General features: G+C 42.5%; 1 protein-coding gene across 1 annotated transcript; it reads right to left on the bottom strand.

Moving 5' to 3' along the window:
• Window positions 2,585–17,087, bottom strand: AMDHD1 (amidohydrolase domain containing 1). Its single transcript, XM_005680468.3, has 9 exons — window positions 16,866–17,087; window positions 14,995–15,101; window positions 13,339–13,403; window positions 11,111–11,388; window positions 8,821–9,046; window positions 6,931–7,055; window positions 5,240–5,333; window positions 4,295–4,455; window positions 2,585–3,176 (listed from the first exon to the last, which is right to left on the bottom strand). Exons 1-9 carry the CDS (start codon window positions 17,000–17,002, stop codon window positions 3,089–3,091), a joined length of 1,281 nt encoding a protein of 426 aa, XP_005680525.2. The 5' UTR covers window positions 17,003–17,087; the 3' UTR covers window positions 2,585–3,088.

Raw genomic sequence — 17,732 nt, 5'->3', positions numbered from 1 at the left:
ATGAACCAGTCACTATGCTTGATCCTGGGGACATGACCAGGCCCTTTCCTCTCCTAACACACAGTCTAAAGAGAAGGATATTTAGGCTGCAATGCTCTAGAGGTGCTCACAGACGAATGGGAGCACGGTGGGGATGGGGCGGGACTAGCTCCAGTTTCCCACATTAAGAAGAGAGGGAAAGCACTCTAGGCACAGGAAAGGGTGCTGCAAGGTCTGGAGCAGCAAAAGCAAATGGAGGTTTTGAGGCACCATGTGTGGCTAGGGTCTACACCGCAGCCCTTCTCAGACTCAAGGGGGCAGACAAATCACCTGTGGGTTTGTTAAGACCAGATTCGGATTCAGTAGATGTGGAGTGGGGTTGACGTTCTGCGTCCCTAGCCAGTTTCCGTGAGTTGCAAGGGGCCTGTAGGACACTGGTCTGGGAGGAATAAGGCAGTTTCAGGTGGGCATCTTCCTCTGGTTTCTTTCAAAAAAGGACAAGAATGCTACTTATTTAGAGTTAATGTTTCCTAGAAGGAAAATGGGCTTCCCTAGTGGCTCAGATGGTAAGAATCCGCCTGCAATTGGGAGATCGGGGCTCGATCCCTGGGTTGGGAAGATCCCCTGGAGAAGGGCATGGCAACCCACTCCAGTATTCTTGCCTGGAGAATCCCCATGGACAGAGGAGTCTGGCGGGCTGCAGTCTATGGGGTCACAAAGAGTTGGACATGATTGACCAACTAAGGACACACAGAAGGAAAACAAGAAGTGCTTCACCTGCTTATTCCGTAAGTGTAAGGATGTACTTCTGCATGGCTTGGGTTCTAGGACAGACCTAATCTTTAGTTCTGGCCTTTCTAGCTATCTCCTGCACCCCAGACTCCCACTGTTAACTACGAGACCAGTCACAGGGGAGGTATCACCCACTGCAACCATGTGCTTCCCACAGCCCCTTTCAGCTTCTTCACCAAGCATGTGAGGAGCCGAGCTCCAGAGACTCTGCACTAATAGCCAGTGACAGCGACATGTACTGTTACCTTTAACCTTCTGACAAGGGATCTCTTGATTTGATCTATACTGAATACAGTAAAGACTCATTGCTTCAGGCTCCATCCACTTGAAATGGATGATAACATCCTTCAGCAATACGAACCGTGAACTTCCAGATGTTCAAGCTGGTTTTAGAAAAGGCAGAGGAACCAGAAATCAAATTGCCAACATCTGCTGGATCATTGAAAAAGCAAGAGAGTTCCAGAAAGACATCTATTTCTGTTTTATTGACTATGTCAAAGCCTTTGACTGTGTGGATCACAATAAACTGTGGAAAATTCTGAAAGAGATGGGAATACCAGACCACCTGACCTGCCTCCTGAGAAATCTATATGCAGGTCAGGAAGGAACAGTTAGAACTGGACATGGAACAACAGACTGGTTCCGAATAGGAAAAGGAATATGTCAAGGCTGTATATTGTCACCCTGCTTATTTAACTTCTATGCAGAGTACATCATGAGAAATGCTGGGCTGGATGAAGCACAAGCTGGAATCAAGATTGCTGGGAGAAATATCAATAACCTCAGATATACAGATGACACCACCCTTATGGCAGAAAGTGAAGAAGAACTAAAAAGCCTCTTGATGAAAGTGTAAGAGGAGAGTGAAAAAGTTGGCTTAAAGCTCAACATTCAGAAAATGAAGATCATGGCATCTGATCCCATCACTTCATGGGAAATAGATGGGGAAACAGTGGAAACAGTGTCAGACTTTGTTTTTCTGGGCTCCAAAATCACCTCAGATGGTGAATACAGCCATGAAATTAAAAGATGCTTATTCCTTGGAAGGAAAGTTATGACCAACCTAGACAGCATATTCAAAAGCAGAGACATTACTTTGCCAACAAAGGTCCGTCTAGTCAAGGCTATGGTTTTTCCAGTAGTCATGTATGGATATGAGAGTTGAACTATAAAGAAAGCTGAGCACAGAACTGATGCTTTTGAACTGTGGTGTTGGAGAAGACTCTTGAGAGTCCCTTGGACTGCAAGGAGATCCAATCAGTCCATCCTAAAGGAGATCAGTCCTGGGTGTTCATTGGAAGGACTGATGTTGAAGCTAAAACTCCAATACTTTGTCTACCTGATATGAAGAGCTAACTCGTTGGAAAAGACCCCGATACTGGGAAAGATTGAGGGCAGGAGGAGAAGGGGACGACAGAGGATGAGATGGTTGGATGGCATCACCGACTCAATGAACATGGGTTTGGGTGGACTCCCGGAGTTGGTGATGGACAGGGAGGCCTGGCATGCTGCAGTTCATGGGGTCACAAAGAGTCAGACATGACTGAGCAACTGAACTGACTGAACTTACTTGTCTAGTCATCTCTTCCTAAACAGAACATAGTTTGATCATGAAGCTGTGATTATTAAGATGATGAAAGCATTTTAAAAGATTTCAAGTAAACCCATAAGGCTTTAGAGACACCCATTTATGTAATCACCCACTTTTTCTGTATGTAATCCACTTTCTTCTATAATCTGTTCACTTCCTTAAAAGCTCTAATAGACAACACCACTGACTGGTTTCTCGTGTTGCTGTAAAAAACAACAATAATAGGGACAGCAAATATTTATTAATAGCTATAAAATTTTTCAGACATTTGCAATTAATGTGAAGAATCAAAAGCTTCAAACAATTTTAAAAAATTGTATTATTGGATTTGATCAAAATGCATCCATTAAAAGAAGGTCCCTGTACTTGTGAGTAAAATGACAAGTCTTGAACTCTTCCATGAAGCTCTATTGTAAGGGTTGAGAAGAAATTAGAAACAGAAGAATACCCTCCCCTCAGAGGACACTAATGAATTAATCTGCAGAATATTAATAACAAACCTTTGGGAAGTTAATGTTTGAGACTATCATCACAAATTGTTTACCTGATTATGTCTATGTGCACCTGTAAAAATAAGTGAATCCCTTTGGTTTTTCAACTGGATTAACAAAATATTGAAATATATTTAAGTGACATCATTCTGCTAAACCACTAAGGTATTTTAACTCTTAATATAACTGTATTGACTTATGCAGTCGAAGAGTCTCCTCTTTCCTTATAAATCTATCATTTTTTATAGATGACTTTTCCTTTAGCTATAACATAATCAATTAATTCATGATGGCCTCCAAACTGGTAAATCAAATGCTCCCATCTAGAAAGAAATGAAACATTAATGCATACAAGTCTAAATGATTATTTTGTCAATAAATGCTAATTTCAAAATACATTCTCTAAAAATTTATGTGTACTTAGTAGTTAATATTTGGGCTTTTAAAAAAATGATAGAGTACCATGATAATCAGTCTATATAAATCAAATATTGTTTAATGATATTAAATATCTGATCTTAAAATATTTGATTCAGTTAAATGATGCATAAATGGTAACATTCGCATTACTTTCTATGAGACAATGGCTTATGATCCTCAAGAGTAGAATTATGGAGCCACCCTCTTTGGTTGAACATGAAGTCCAAGAGCTGGGAGAGACTTGCTGGTGTCCAGACACCATAGAATTCACAAGTTTAAGATTTATAACAATAAGACTCAAATTGTTACATTGGAGGTCCACAAGGCAGCGGACTGTGGGTGAATAGTACAAAACCAGAGGCAGAATAACAGAAGCAAAGCTTTTGGGATGCAGTAGGAATGAGAAGTCAGAGAGGTAAGGAATTAGAACCAGGGTGACAAGCTAGAGTTGTGACCTGCATGGCTCAGCACAAGCAGAAAAGGTCAGAACACAAGGAGAAAAACAAAGACACATGTCAAAGAGCAGCACAAGTCCAAGGTCCAGGCAAACAGAGCAGAAACCCAGAGATCTATGAAAGACACAAGACAGGTGAGGAGACCAGGAAAGTTGGTCTACCCTGCAGTTTAGGACCTGGAGGGAGACTTTTTGCTTAGAAAAGTGTGACAATAAGACTTGGTAGCTTCTCTGAGCTTACACAAAGCCTGACATGAATCATCCGTGGAAAAGGGTTTTAACCAAGTCTTCATATGACGGTGGGCATACAGTAAAATGGGGCTTTCCCAGTGGCTCAGACAGTAAAGAATCTGCCTGCATTGCAGGAGACCTGGGTTCAATCCCTGATCAGGAAGATCCCCTGGAGAAGGGAATGGTGACTCACTCCAGTATTCTTGCCTGGAGAATCCCATGGACAGAGGAGTCTGGTGGGCTACAGTCCATGGGGTCTCAAAGAGTTGGACACGACTAAGCTACTAACACTTTTATTTTCATACAATAAAATGGCTTACTTGGGAGAACACTCACCTGGGTGAACTGATGATAATGAGATCTCCCTGCTTGCCAACTTCCAAAGATCCCTGTATGTGGGATTTCCCCAGGGCATAAGCGGCATTGATGGTGGCAGCGGCCAAGGCCTCGGGCATGGACATTCTCATGTTCACACACGCCAGATGCATAACCATTGGCTAAGATGGGAAGAGAAAAGCATTGGAGAGAAGCAACTAGACAACTGCCACCTAGAACATTTCTCAACAAAGCACAACAAATAATGACAGATAAATGCCCAAGTGGAGCAGGCTGAATTAACATGAGAAAAATTTTTAAAAGATTCTTATGCTTTGGGAAAGATTTCTTTATTACAGAGATTACTTATCACCCACCCCATATGTGTTTAATATTTATCTTTTACTTTTCAAGGGTCTTCCCTGATGGCTCAGTGGTAAAGAATCCGCCTGCCAAAGCAAGAGATGCGGGTTTGATCCCTGGGTCAGGAAGACGCCCTGGAGAAGGAAATGGCAATGCACTCCAGTATTCTTGCCTGGAAAATTTCATGGACAGAGGAGGCTGGTGGGCTACAGTCCATGGGGTCGCAGAAAGAGTTGAACGGGAGCACGAACACTACTTTTCAAGGTCACTTACTGTCACAGGAAGCTCACCTCCATATTAACTTACTAAAACTTCTTTGAGATTATTCAATTCTGAGGGGGAGAATAGGTTATTGTAAAACCACAATGCCCAAGGCTGCATCAAAGCATAATAGACCCTTCTCTCCTCTCCCTAAACCTGGAGGCATTCAAGAGGCACAGAAATACGCAATTATACTGCTGTCTACACATTCTTTTTCCTGTTTCACTGGAAAACATTTTTATATCTTTGATACATTCTACCAGTTAGTGAAATAGTTTTAAATTATTTATATGCTTGGGAGAAGTTTCATTCTGCTCAGAAAGGCATGTTAAAAATAATTACCATTGAAAAACAATACGCATTAGGGTTAAAATCGCTGCCCAGGGCGACTATTACTCCTTCATCTAACATTTTCCTGGCTCGAGGTTGCTTCAGTCTAAAGAGAAGGGGGAAGAAAGATATCAGTCTCGAGAAGTGGAAATTTTGAAGAACAGGTGTTCAGAATTGCAGCAGACTTATGATATCCTGGCGTGCTGTGGTTCATGGGGTCACAAAGAGTCGGACACTACTTAGCAATTGAATAACAACAATAAGATATCCAACTCCTCCGTGTTCTGGAAGAAGAAACAGAAATTCAAGATTAAGTGACCAGTGGTGGGATCTAGCATAACCCCAGGACTCCTGATTTTTATCATCCTGCTTTTGAAATCACTTGGGTATGACTAACTTCTTTAACTGGGGATTATCATGACAATCACTACACTGAGAGATTCTTGTGAAGGAAGAAAAATAACTGAAAATTGTTTTCAAACATAATACATTTTTTGGAATTCCCAAATATAAACAACAAGGTTTAAATAATGCTTTTAAAGTCAACTTTCATTTTGCAATTTTAAAATTCATATCTCTCCCTCTCCTTTTTGGAAGGTGGGATCTCAAACATTTTTGTAGGTTCTTTAAAATTCATCTGAAGGTCCAAGAATCTAAGATGTACAATGTTTGCACTTATTCCTGGACTGGGTATTTCCCTGATCTCCTTGACCAAATACAATTTAGTCTTTAGGACATGGCTCAAAAGTTATATCAAAGATAAACAAAGCTGGACACTAGTTAATATGGTGAGGACAGATTTAATTCAGTAATAACTATTGCAAAAGAGAAGAGTCCAGTGTGAACTGAACTTTGTTTTGTGCAGGGTAACTGGATGTTTTTTAAAAGGATGAATGAGGACTTCTCTGGTGGCTCAGTGGATGGGAGCCTACCTGACAATGCAGGGGACACCAGTCCAAGCCCTGGTCTGGCAAGATTTCACACGCTGCAGGGCAACAAAGCCTGTGCGCCGCAGCTTCTGAGCCCATGCTCTAGAGACCTCAAACCACAATTGCTGAGCCCATGCGCTCCAAATACTGAAGCCCGTGCACTAGAGCCTGGGCTCTGCAACAAGAGGCCTCTCACTGCAATGAGAAGCCTGTGCACTGCAGCAAAGTAGTCCCTGCTTACAACTAGAGAAAGACTCAATCCATGGAAGGCACACAGCCAAAGCCCTGGGGAGATGCCACAAACTATACTTAGACATCTCTTCTTTCCTCTTACTTGTAGGATTTATGAGGATAATAGTCCCCATTTACATCATCTTAGAAAGCAACTCATTCGGATTCAGAATATTTCTAACATCTTATATGTGTTTTTTAAAGTATAAAGCCTCTTTTCTAATTATAAAAGTAATGTATATTGATTTTTTAATTGGAAAATTCCACAAATGAGGAAGAAAGTAAAATAAAGCTCCATGCTCCCCAGTAATCCCATTACTCAAATGAAATTTGAGTCTAAGCTCCTTCCTTGGCGTCATTCATTATGAACATCACATCATACATCACACCATACAATTGGCATCTTCCATGAGCTAAGTTTTCCTGATCTGCATTTTAAAGGGGATTTGTAAGGATGATGAAGTAATATTTGGGCATCTGGGAAGTCTGTGCTTTTACAGCTTGTACTTGAAGCTCCTGCGTGGAGGTGGAAAACACCCTCACCTCAGCATGTAGGCCGTGGTGGGCAGGAGGACAGCACAGCACCTGGCTGTTGCCATGGCAGCGATGCCTTCATCACTCACTTCTTCCAGGTGACTGATGGCCTGGGCTCCCAGTTCCGCCCCAAGCTAAGCAGAATGGACAGAGAAAGAGGGGTTTCATGCACAGCAACAACAAATCAATAAAGTGCCAGTATATGATTTTTCCTACAAAAATAAACAATATTATTGCCAACTACCTCTTGGGAGCACAAGCCTCCAAGTGGGTAAAGGGTTTATGGTGGACATTCATTTGAAAATTTAGCTAGCATGCTACTTCAAAAACTTCTTACACACAAATGCTTACCAAGATCTTCAAACATTTGCTAAAAGAGAAAATTTTATGAATCTTATGAATCAAAATAAAACATTGACTAATCCTGGTAGTAAAATCTAATTGTTATACATCATAAAAATACAAGAAAGGTACCTGGAATGCCATTGCACTCAGAGAAAACAGATCAGGTAAGAAAACAGACTTTAGGAGTGTTGAATCATTTGTATAATTTGAACATATCTTCTTTTTTTGCCATACCTCACAGCTTTTGGGGGTCTTAATTCCTGGGCCTAACTTGGGCCCCTGCAGTGGACGCGTAGAGACTTAACCACTGGACCACCAGGGAAGTCCCTAGATTATCTTCTTGAATTTGGCTTTCCTCCAGATGAAAAGTTTATGCTAGGTTGTTAGAAGACAACCAAGAAGAGGTAATGCTCAGATAAGAATGTATTAAAGTGGATTATTTCTCAACTGGACAAATGTTGACATGTGCGCATGTGCAAAGCACCCCAGGCTGAAAGGTGACATGATGAGCATCCCAAGGAAAGAAGACTGACAGCTTCTGGTATTCCACTGTAAGCCAGGGAGGCTGTGATACCCACACCTGGGCAGGGAAGCAGAGCCCCCCATCAGCATCCGGCTCAGGTAGACGAGCACTGGGATCAGGGCTCTGGGGGCTTGTGGACAGCGCAGACGATGCTCCCCTAGGCAGGTTCCCTTTTGATCTTAGAATCATCCTCAACTTTTCCAAACTTGATTTGCTCATCCAGGGAATTATCAACTTCTGTTGATTTAATTCACAGTCACTCTTTATAGCTCACAGTATCTTGTTGACCACCCAGTTCTCATTCATTTAAGAAATATTTACTTTCTAAAGACCATTTGCACTCTAGGCACTGTGTTAACCTCCAGGAAATAAGGCTGGGTAAGGTCAGGCATGACTGAGCGACTAAGCGTGTGCACACACACAGACACACACACACAAGAAGACATGGGTGTGGTCCTAAATGTGTTCATGTCCAGTAGGGATCACAGAGGAGATTTTAAACAGTGGAACAAGGACAGGGAGGGGCTATAACCCACTCTTCGAGAGGTTTGGGAAGGATCCCAGAGAGGCAGTCACTCAGATGAAACCTGGAGGGAATTTTGAATCTCTTTCAAGTAGGAATAAATGAATCTGGGAAAGACTTCACAATTTAAAAATCATCCTGTCGCTATTAAGGCATGCTCCACTAAAATTTGTCTGAATGCTGCCACAGAAAAACTCTAGAAGCTTCATGTGAAATTAAGAGACTGTGCTAGGGTGACTTTGAGTGGGAATCAAAACAGGTTGTGAATTTAGTAAATGAGATCACCAAGTTTTTTTTTTTTTTTCCCTACTAGTATCACCAGGAGGAGATAATAAAAGTAAATGATCAGCAAAAAAGGATTCCAAAGCTCAACAGACCAAACTGCACATATTTGTAACAAATTTCCCCATCTCTATCTTTTCAGAAGGTCATTTCTTCCTTTGAAGAAACTCGTTGAGTTTTCCATAGCACGAGTGCTGACAAAAGAAGAGCAAAAGAACAGCCATACCTCAGCAGCCTTCATAGGGTGGAGTTCATCCCCATGGAAGTTAATCTGTAACCCTATATCCTTCCCACTTTGAAGAATTCTTCTGGTGGAATCAAGATCAAAGACACCCTTTTCACAGAACACATCTATATTGTCAACATGTATTTCCCCACTTCTGCCAAGTTCCTTCAGCCTTGGGAGGTGGTTTTTGATGATGTCATCAGCAGCCTCAGAAGCAGTTTTTCCTCTGAGAGAAGAAAAGGAGATCACCACAGTCAAGTTTAAGAAAATAAAAATAATAATTTGTTGGAGAAAGGAGTCTTTGGTACTTGGAGAACCTGAAAAGCTACAGATATGTGACCCTGAGCCTCAAAACGGTAAAGAAAGAATCAAAGCTATAACTCAGGACTCTTAACAGTTGGGACAAGCCTGCCTAACAGAGGCATTGACAAGACTTCTGGATACACTGGCCCTAGAGGCAGACAGAGGGCTCACCCATTCTGGCACACTGGGGTTGCCTTTGGGAAAGTCAGCAAGGCCACCTGGCTGAAAACCTGAATCTTCTTGTCAAGGACACTTAGAGGACATCCTGGATGCTTCCCTGACACCCAACTGTGGGCCCCTTACCTGGGTCCAGCCATCATCCTGACTTTTTCTTCCTCCACAGTTTCTAGAGGCATCTGCCTAAGGAGTTCTGTCTCATCAGACATAGGGCAAGAAGAAGACCCTGAAATTCTAAACTTCCTGGGTAGTCATATCTGAGAATGGGCTGGGCTTTTGGAGGCAGAGAGCCCCAGAGCTCCACCACTTGCTGGCTGTATAACTTTGGACACATGATGCAGACGTCACGTGGCATCCTCTGGGCCTTTATCTTTGGGGATGAAGAGGAGATCTCAAAGGCTCACTGGCAGATGGAGAATTTTTCTGTAAAACATCAGCCTTGTATTTGGCACACAAAAAACTCTCCCTCAGCAAAAACCGCCTGGGTGGGTAGACAGATGTGGACTATGAGGAGAGAGGTACTTATATATGTTGTTTCTATTTTTGAGACAACCATATAGGAACGGTGTTATTTTGCTGATTTACAGATGAACAATTCATGTTCAGAAAAATTAATGATCAAAACTTAAAATCAACCAGTTGGACGGAGGTAAGCTGGATTCAAACCCAGGTCTGAGGTCTCTCCAAAGTCTGAGACTTTTCTACCATGTCACATTGCCTTTTCAACTGAAAAAAATAGCAAAAAACAGACTGTCATAGACAGGATATCCCAGAAGTTTTAGTGCAGTTTCAAGTCTTAATAATTTCAGAAGTATAAATGGTAAATACATATAACAAACATCATTGTAAATATTCAATATTTATGTTTCTTTCTACTTAATTCATTTTGTAAATTTTTCACAATAATTTTCAATGTTAATTTTTTTGGTTCCTCTGATTGAGGATGGTAAACAAATATTAACATTAAAATTTCTATTTTTCAAAGTTCACAAAACTAAATAAGTATAAAACATTTTATTAAACCTGAAATGATTTATTAATTTTAAATATTATTTAATTAAATGGGCTATTTAAATAATTAAACCATTTTGGTAAGCCTGTGCCATTTATTATCTAAGTTACCACAACTTAAAACTTCACAGGGAATACCCTGTGAATTTTGTAGTCCTGGATTTCTTTTGGATCTTTTGGTTCTGGAAATTTGGGCCTTCTGATGTAGTAATTCCAGGACAGACAAGATGCAGGAACAGAAGGGGAGAGAATTCTCTATGGCAAATCCCACATGGGAGAAACTTTTTAGATAAAGAGAAAAGCTGAAAAACACATTTACAACAATAACACAAAAATGCTTGCTGCTAAACAAGCAAACAGATGAACAAAAACAAAAACCAGCGTTACTTATCTTGACATCAGATACCTCTACAGGGTGTTAATTTCTAAGGTGCCTTTGTGATCACTGTCATGGGTAACTACTTAAATGAGTATCTGTCATTTTAAAGGACCTATCAGGGCAATTTCTTTTTGTTGACCAAAAAAAAAAGTTGTAAACATCTCTTTTTCCTTCACCATAAAGAGACTTGCAAATGGGTTGGTCTGATGGAGACCACCTTCCTGAAACCATATGTGTGAGATGACTGACCTTTAGAATCAGAAGACCTTTACAAAGGCTCTACTGGTTCCTCTGAAGGAGTTCAGGTGCTGGTGCACCTTTGCCCCTTGGGGAACACAGCCCGCATTTAGACGTCCCCACATGGCCCCTTCTGGTTTTCAACTGCTCAAGTTAAACCCTGGTCCCTTCTGTTGAGGTTACTTTGGCACGGAGTGGGCTCCGCAGTAGGTGGCTGAGATGCTGATGTCCAACTCCCGCCGGGCACGCTCAATCACCCGCAGCATCTTGAGCTCCGTCTCCAGGCTGAGGCCGTATCCACTCTTGCACTCCACCAGCGTGGTCCCCGCCCGCATCATGCACCCAAGCCGCTGCTGGAAGGAGTTATACAGCTCCTCCTCAGAGGCCTGGCGGGTGCGCTCCACCGTGAAGTTGATCCCTCCTCCAGCCTGATGGATGTCCATGTATGTGGCTCCTGCCAACTGAACACACAGGCTCGCCCTTAGGTCTGGAAAATAAAGGGAGGCTGTAGGCAGGTCTGCAGAACCTATGTCCAGGGACAATATTCAACATGATTGACAACTGATATGGCATAGGCACCACAGCCAATCAGAAAGGATGCTGGGACACACAATTCTAGAAGTCCCTACTCTGCTAGGGTGGTGGGGAGTTGTGGGGGTCAGAGGTGTGCCAGGAAGGGACCAGGGTAGCACAGATGGGAGACGTGGTAGGGACCTGGGGTCTCAGGGTAGTGACAGTTTACCAACAGGTACAAAAGTATTTTAACAATCCTAGTGTGTACCAGCTAATCTCAGTCTACTTCTCTGCACCTATGAGAAAGTGAAGCTTAGGCGATTAGGGCATCCCACTGTCGTTATCTGAGTCTCCACCAACAGGCCCAGAGCATTTCTACCCCTCAGTACTGGGCCACCTAGAGTTTCAGGCCTGACCTCTGTCACTCAAGAAAATAAAAAGGCTCTTTCTGAGATCCTGCTGAGCTCCTGTTATTCTGAGCTGCAAGGAGGGTGGTGCAGACAAAATGCACCATCCTGGGGGGCTCCCTGCTACACCCTTTCCTTTGTTCTTAATTCTGTCACATTCAAGTTATTGCAAACTAGAGCTTTTAAGGAAAGTTTCAATGGTTTTATAATAAATCATCTTCAAGGATTTCATGTTCACAAAAACCTGGTGGGCTCGGCCCTTTCTGCATCAGATAATTAGAGAATTGGACTGCAAACCTCTAAATTTTTGGCTCTGAAATTCAGTGGTTTAATAAAGTCTTAAAAAACAGTTGTAGATTGTTGAGAAAGGTAGACAATATTTGAATAAAAAATTTTTTTTCTAAAATCATCCAATTTGGCTGTTAGGATGTACAGTTTTTTAAAAAACAGTGTGAAAAAAAAATATGAAGGAAACTCAATCTGAAAAGGCTACATACTGTAGGATTCCAACCATATGACATTCTGGAAAAAGCAAAACTATGGCAACAGTAAAAAGATCCGCAGCTGCCAGTTTTTAGGAGGAGAGAATAGGCAGAGCACAGAGGATTTCGGGGGGGCAGTAAGATTACCCTGTATGATATTACAATAGTGGATGCATGTCAGTAGACATTTCCTCAAACCCAGAGAATGCACAACAGCAAGAATCAACAGTAACAAGAACTACGGACTCCAGGTGATAATAACGTGCCAATGTAGGTTCATCATGCTGACAAATGTACATCTCTGGTCAGGGATGTTGAAGTGGAAAAAGCTGTGCTTTGGACAGAAGTTGGGGGCCAGTGGTATATGGGAAATCTCAACTGTGCTGTGAACCACAATTGTGCTGTGAACCTAAAACCGCTCTAAAAAAGTCTATTAAAAACAAGCAAATAAACAGTGTGAACATGGCTCAAACCAGGGAGGCGAGGGTTAACTGTGGCTAATTAATGACTGATGAAAGACTATAATTTATGTTTCTTAATGTCTCATTTTTCTGTAGGAACAATATAAAGCTTATTTTATTTTGTGATTAATAATACATTTTTCCAACTTTGTCCCTAATGAGTGGCAATTTTCAAACTGCTTCCTGGAGTCCCTTCAAAGGCTACCAGGGAATGGAATGGGGTAAAAAGAGGGGAAGTTAGTGAGCAAACCAGGTAAAGCTCTATTTTAAAAGGAGCATTTGGCAGCTAAAATATCTTGAAAACTATTATACTTCAAACTATTGATAGCCCTGTGCATAACATAAAGATTTGGCACCAAGTCATAAATTAGTTAACTTTGTAGTAACTTATCTCCATAGTCAAAGCTATGTAAAAAAAATGTAGTAAAAAAAATCCATTAAATAGACACGTAGACATTTGCTGTAAAGTCTAACAGCCTACAAACTCTAGAAAAAGTTTTGTATATATTTGTGCTTTATTTTGATTTGCCATTGTTTACTACAGTTACCTTCATTGCAAACTCGTGAACTCTTTCACCAGCCCATACTGGATGTGTGTGTGCATCCACTAAACCTGTAATCAATAAATCATATCATGTTTAAAGTTATGAAATCAAAAGCACTTAGACAGTAGGCAGACTCTAACATGGTTCTTGGGAAAGCATGATGGTAATAGCCATCTTGGAGGGTGGAGGAGAAAGAATGTGTCTGTATGGTTCCAAGAAGACTCTCCATGGTTGGTCTAGAAGGCTCTAATGGAAGACTGACTCAACATGATGAAAACATCCTCTAGAGAAACACAGCTCCTTTTGCCCAATAAATCCGTGCTCTCCAAACAAGCTTTTAAAACAGAATGTCAAACCTACTAGTTGAGCAAAACCAAGGACTCTATCACCAAAGAATAATCTAGGTGTGAAAAAGAATAATACAATCCCTACCCTCCACTTTGAGAAGGCAAAATATGAAATCATAAAGATGAATCTTTCTTCAAGAAAGAAATATGTTCTAATTAAAGAGAAACTATAAAGCAACCACTTGCAACTTTTGTTTATGCAGGTACAATTCAGTAAACTATGTCTTTCCAGAGCATTTAAAGTACTTCATGGATTAAATGGTTCATTAGTGGCTTTGATTAGAGTAAAACCAAAAGTCCCTATTTGGATTGCTTTCTCTGCCACATTCTGCTTTTTCTCCTGAGATTTCACCCTGAGTTTCTCTCCTGACCCCCAAGAGCCAGATAGTAGAAGTTCTGTCATATATACAGAGTACACATTTTTACGGTACAAACCCTAGCCTCTATGTCTGCACAAAACGCAACATTTGTGTGAACTTTGTTTCTGATGATTACATAAAAGCCATGATGGAGTGAAGTGTTAGTGCTCAGTCGTGTCTGACTCTTTGCGACACTATGGACTGTAGCCCACCAGGCTCCTCTGTCAGTGGGATTTTCCAGGCAAGAATACTGGAGTGGGTTGTCATTTCCTTTTCCAGGGGACCTTCCCAATCCAGGTTTCCTGCATTGGAGGCAGATTCTTTACCATCTGAGCCACCAGGGAAGCCATAAAACATGGACAATTTAGGATATGGTGACGAATAAACTGATTCTGTTGTCAATCACTAAAGATAAAAATGAAATTTGGTGAAACCTCTAGGGTTCTTTGGCTTATGTTTCTTCTGCCTGGAGATGGGTCCTTTGTTTCATACTCTATACAAATTTAGAGTCTATTCTAGAATTAGAGAGGGTAGCTTCCCTATTCGCCTCCCCTATGAAATGAATTAATAAAGTTCTTTGGACAGTTTTTGAACCCAAACCCGAACCCAACACAGCTGGTTTCTTTTCATCATGTGAGTGGAAAGAAATTGAGTGAATGAATGCATTTGATTCCAGTTGGTCCTTTACCTGTTTAGAGATCTTGGGAAAGATATTTCACATGTAAACATCAGTGTTCTAATCTATGATGTGTAGACAATGATACTTACAAGGCAGTTCAATGTCATTCAACAAGAAAATGTGTCTGTAAAGCAGCTAGACATTTACTAGTAGAAATTCAATAAATGGCAGATATTATATTTTCATATATTGTGAGAACTTATTTAAAACAAGGTACTACTATTCCTCTTTATTAAAACTGCTTTCAGGCCTTTATTGCAAAAGAGGTTAATACCTGGCAAGATGCATTTCCCAGAACAGTCAATTCTTTCTTGAAATGTTTCTCCTGAAAACTGTTTTTGGATAGCATCAGCAGGACCGATGGCTTTTATGAACCCATCTCTGAAGAAAAATCAAGAAATTATCACTAAATTTGGAAGAAGTATTGTGAAAAATTTGACCAATGATTTAAACTATGAAATGATTACCAGTAAGTATAATGAACTTACTTTCAGTCAGTCAATATTTACTGTATTTCCTTCTTGAGCTTTTGTCTTTGGAAATTGATTCTAGGCACATGCAAGGCAAAAAGTCATGTGTAGCAGAGATTGCTAGTTGTTCCCCAAGATCAATGTTTCCTTTTCCCACAGTGCTAGATTCCTAAATTTTAGCTGAAGTCTTGACCACCCAGAATAAAGACTTCATTTCTAAGTCTCCCATCAGCCAGGTGCGGCCATGTGACTAAATTCTAGCCAATAGGATTCTCTTTGCTTCCTACTTCCTACCAGCTGGAATGTAGACACCATAATGAGAGAAGGCACAACCATCTTGGATGATGGAGTGACTGTGAGGAAGAGTAGGGTGCTCTGCTGAGAAAGAAGGTAGGGGTCTAGATCCTTGGAACTCCATGGAGTATGGCTATCAACTGATCCTAAGTTCCTACATCCGTGCAATTCTTGTTAACTGATTTTAACAAATTTTTGACCATAACATTGGGAATATTTTTATTCCTTTGTTAATTAAACATACATAGAGTCCCTAAACACTGGGCTCTTACACAGCCCTAAGCAGCCTCAGATAAGGGATGAAACGTGTAATTTCAGTGTCACTGGCTCTTCGATTCAGATGGGAATCCAACCCCTAGGCCCACTCCAAGTCTGCCTCCCAAGCTTCGGCTGTTCTTTTACTCTCAGAAGGTTAAATGAAAGTAACTGGAAAATGTCCTCTCTTTCTGGTGGCTGAATTTAAATTTTCTATCACCCCAAACCATCACCACATAAAGGGCTTCTGTGGGTTTCAAGTTTTGGGGTACAGTAGAAGCAGGTGGGAGATACAGTTTGTAAACATTCAGATCTCAGAACTCCACCCATAGAGATCCTGATTCAAAAGACCTGAGGATAGGTGTGGAGCATGTGGCGGGGACTGGATGAAAGTAATCAAAATGTACACACTTCCAGTTAGAAGATACATAAGTACTAGGGATGTAATGTACAGCACAATCAATATAATGAACACTGCCACATGTTATACATTAAAGTTGTTAAGAGAGGAAGTCCTAAGAGTCCTGGTCACAAAGAAAAACATTTTTTTTTTTTTTCTATTTCTTTGACGTTGTATGAAAGGATGGATGCTCACCGTACTTACTGGTAATAATTTCACGATGTATGTAAGTCAATTCATTGTGCTGTTCACCTTAAATCTATACAGTGGTGTATGCCAATTATATCTCAATAAAACTTGGTGGGGGGGCAGATCTAGGGATAAGGGGGTGGGGAGGGATCAGAAATCTGTCTTAAAAAAAAAACAAACTCAGGCCATCTGAGGCAGGTGGCCCCTGTCCACACTTCCGGAAGCATTGGCGAGAACCCCTACCCCTTCTGATTGCTGCAATCACATTTTATCAGCAGAGGCGCTAGCCTGATGCGGCTCAGTGGGTTGCGCAGCTTGAGAGTGCTTTGCTTTTCCAAGTGAATGACAAGCCAAAGCGGCCAAACACGTTAGCAATAGGCGCCTGAAAGGCAGGCGTGCAACCATCTCCTTGGGTGCGGGAAGGCTGTTACCGCCTTTCCCTCCACAGTGCACAAGTTACAGAAAGAGTACTTGGCAGACTGGTCCCCCCAGCAAGCGACCCGCGGCGCCAGCAGCCCAGTAGGCGCGGCCACTTACGTGCCCACCACCAGGCTGGCGCCCTCCAGCACCTCCAGGCTGCGCAGCGCGTCCCCGGCCAGGAAGCGCTCGCCGCGGGTGCACACCAGCACCACTTGCCGCGCGTTCTCCAGTAAGAGGTGGTGGCCGCCGGCCATGTCGCCATGCAACCCGGGTCTAGGGGAGGCTGCTGGGCTTGCGCTGAGCTCGGCCGGCAGAGGAAGGGGCAGGTCGGCAGAGGTGCAGCCACCAGCCCGGGGGGCGGGGCGGGGCGGGGCGGGGCGTGGGCTCCTAGCCTTGGAGTTTCCTGACTGACAGGGATGCGGGCCTCCCCTCCAACATCGCGAGGCCAGTGAGAGTACAACGACAAGAACGCTGACTAGTAATAAATGTTATAATGGACTCTCCTCTTTCCTGGTCACTGTGTCATGTTTTGGGTAAATGCGGTAGGAATTACTGTCCCTACTTCACAGATGAGAAAACTGCAGCTCAGGGGTGAGAAAGGAGAGAAAGGTGGGCTACGAAGATCATGTGACCTGGCGGAAGGGTGTCACCGAGGACTAGGGTACCCCAGAGGAGTTAAAATGGGGAGGTGGGGGGAAGAACCTGGGAGGGAGCCCCAGGAGGGGTCAGAGTTTGGAGAAACCTCTGCCCAGTGGGGCTGGAGTGGCAGCCTGGGACGCAGGGGCCACTCACAGAGGGAACCTGGGGATGGGTGGGGGTGGGAGGCGTCGGTGGTGGGGCGTTGCGGGTGGAGTCGCTCCAGGGTCCGCGCGGCCGCAAGCACGGTGACGGGTGCCTCACACTTTTCGGTTGGCCAGCTGCACTCCCGGATCCCCCACTACCGGAGTCGGAGAGGATAGAGCCGAGACTGCAGAATTGGCGCCT

This window comes from Capra hircus, chromosome 5, assembly GCF_001704415.2.
Source record: "Capra hircus breed San Clemente chromosome 5, ASM170441v1, whole genome shotgun sequence".
Classification (NCBI taxonomy): Eukaryota; Metazoa; Chordata; class Mammalia; order Artiodactyla; family Bovidae; genus Capra; species Capra hircus.
Note: the sequence above shows the minus strand (reverse complement) of the source record. Positions and strands in the feature narration are given on the sequence as shown.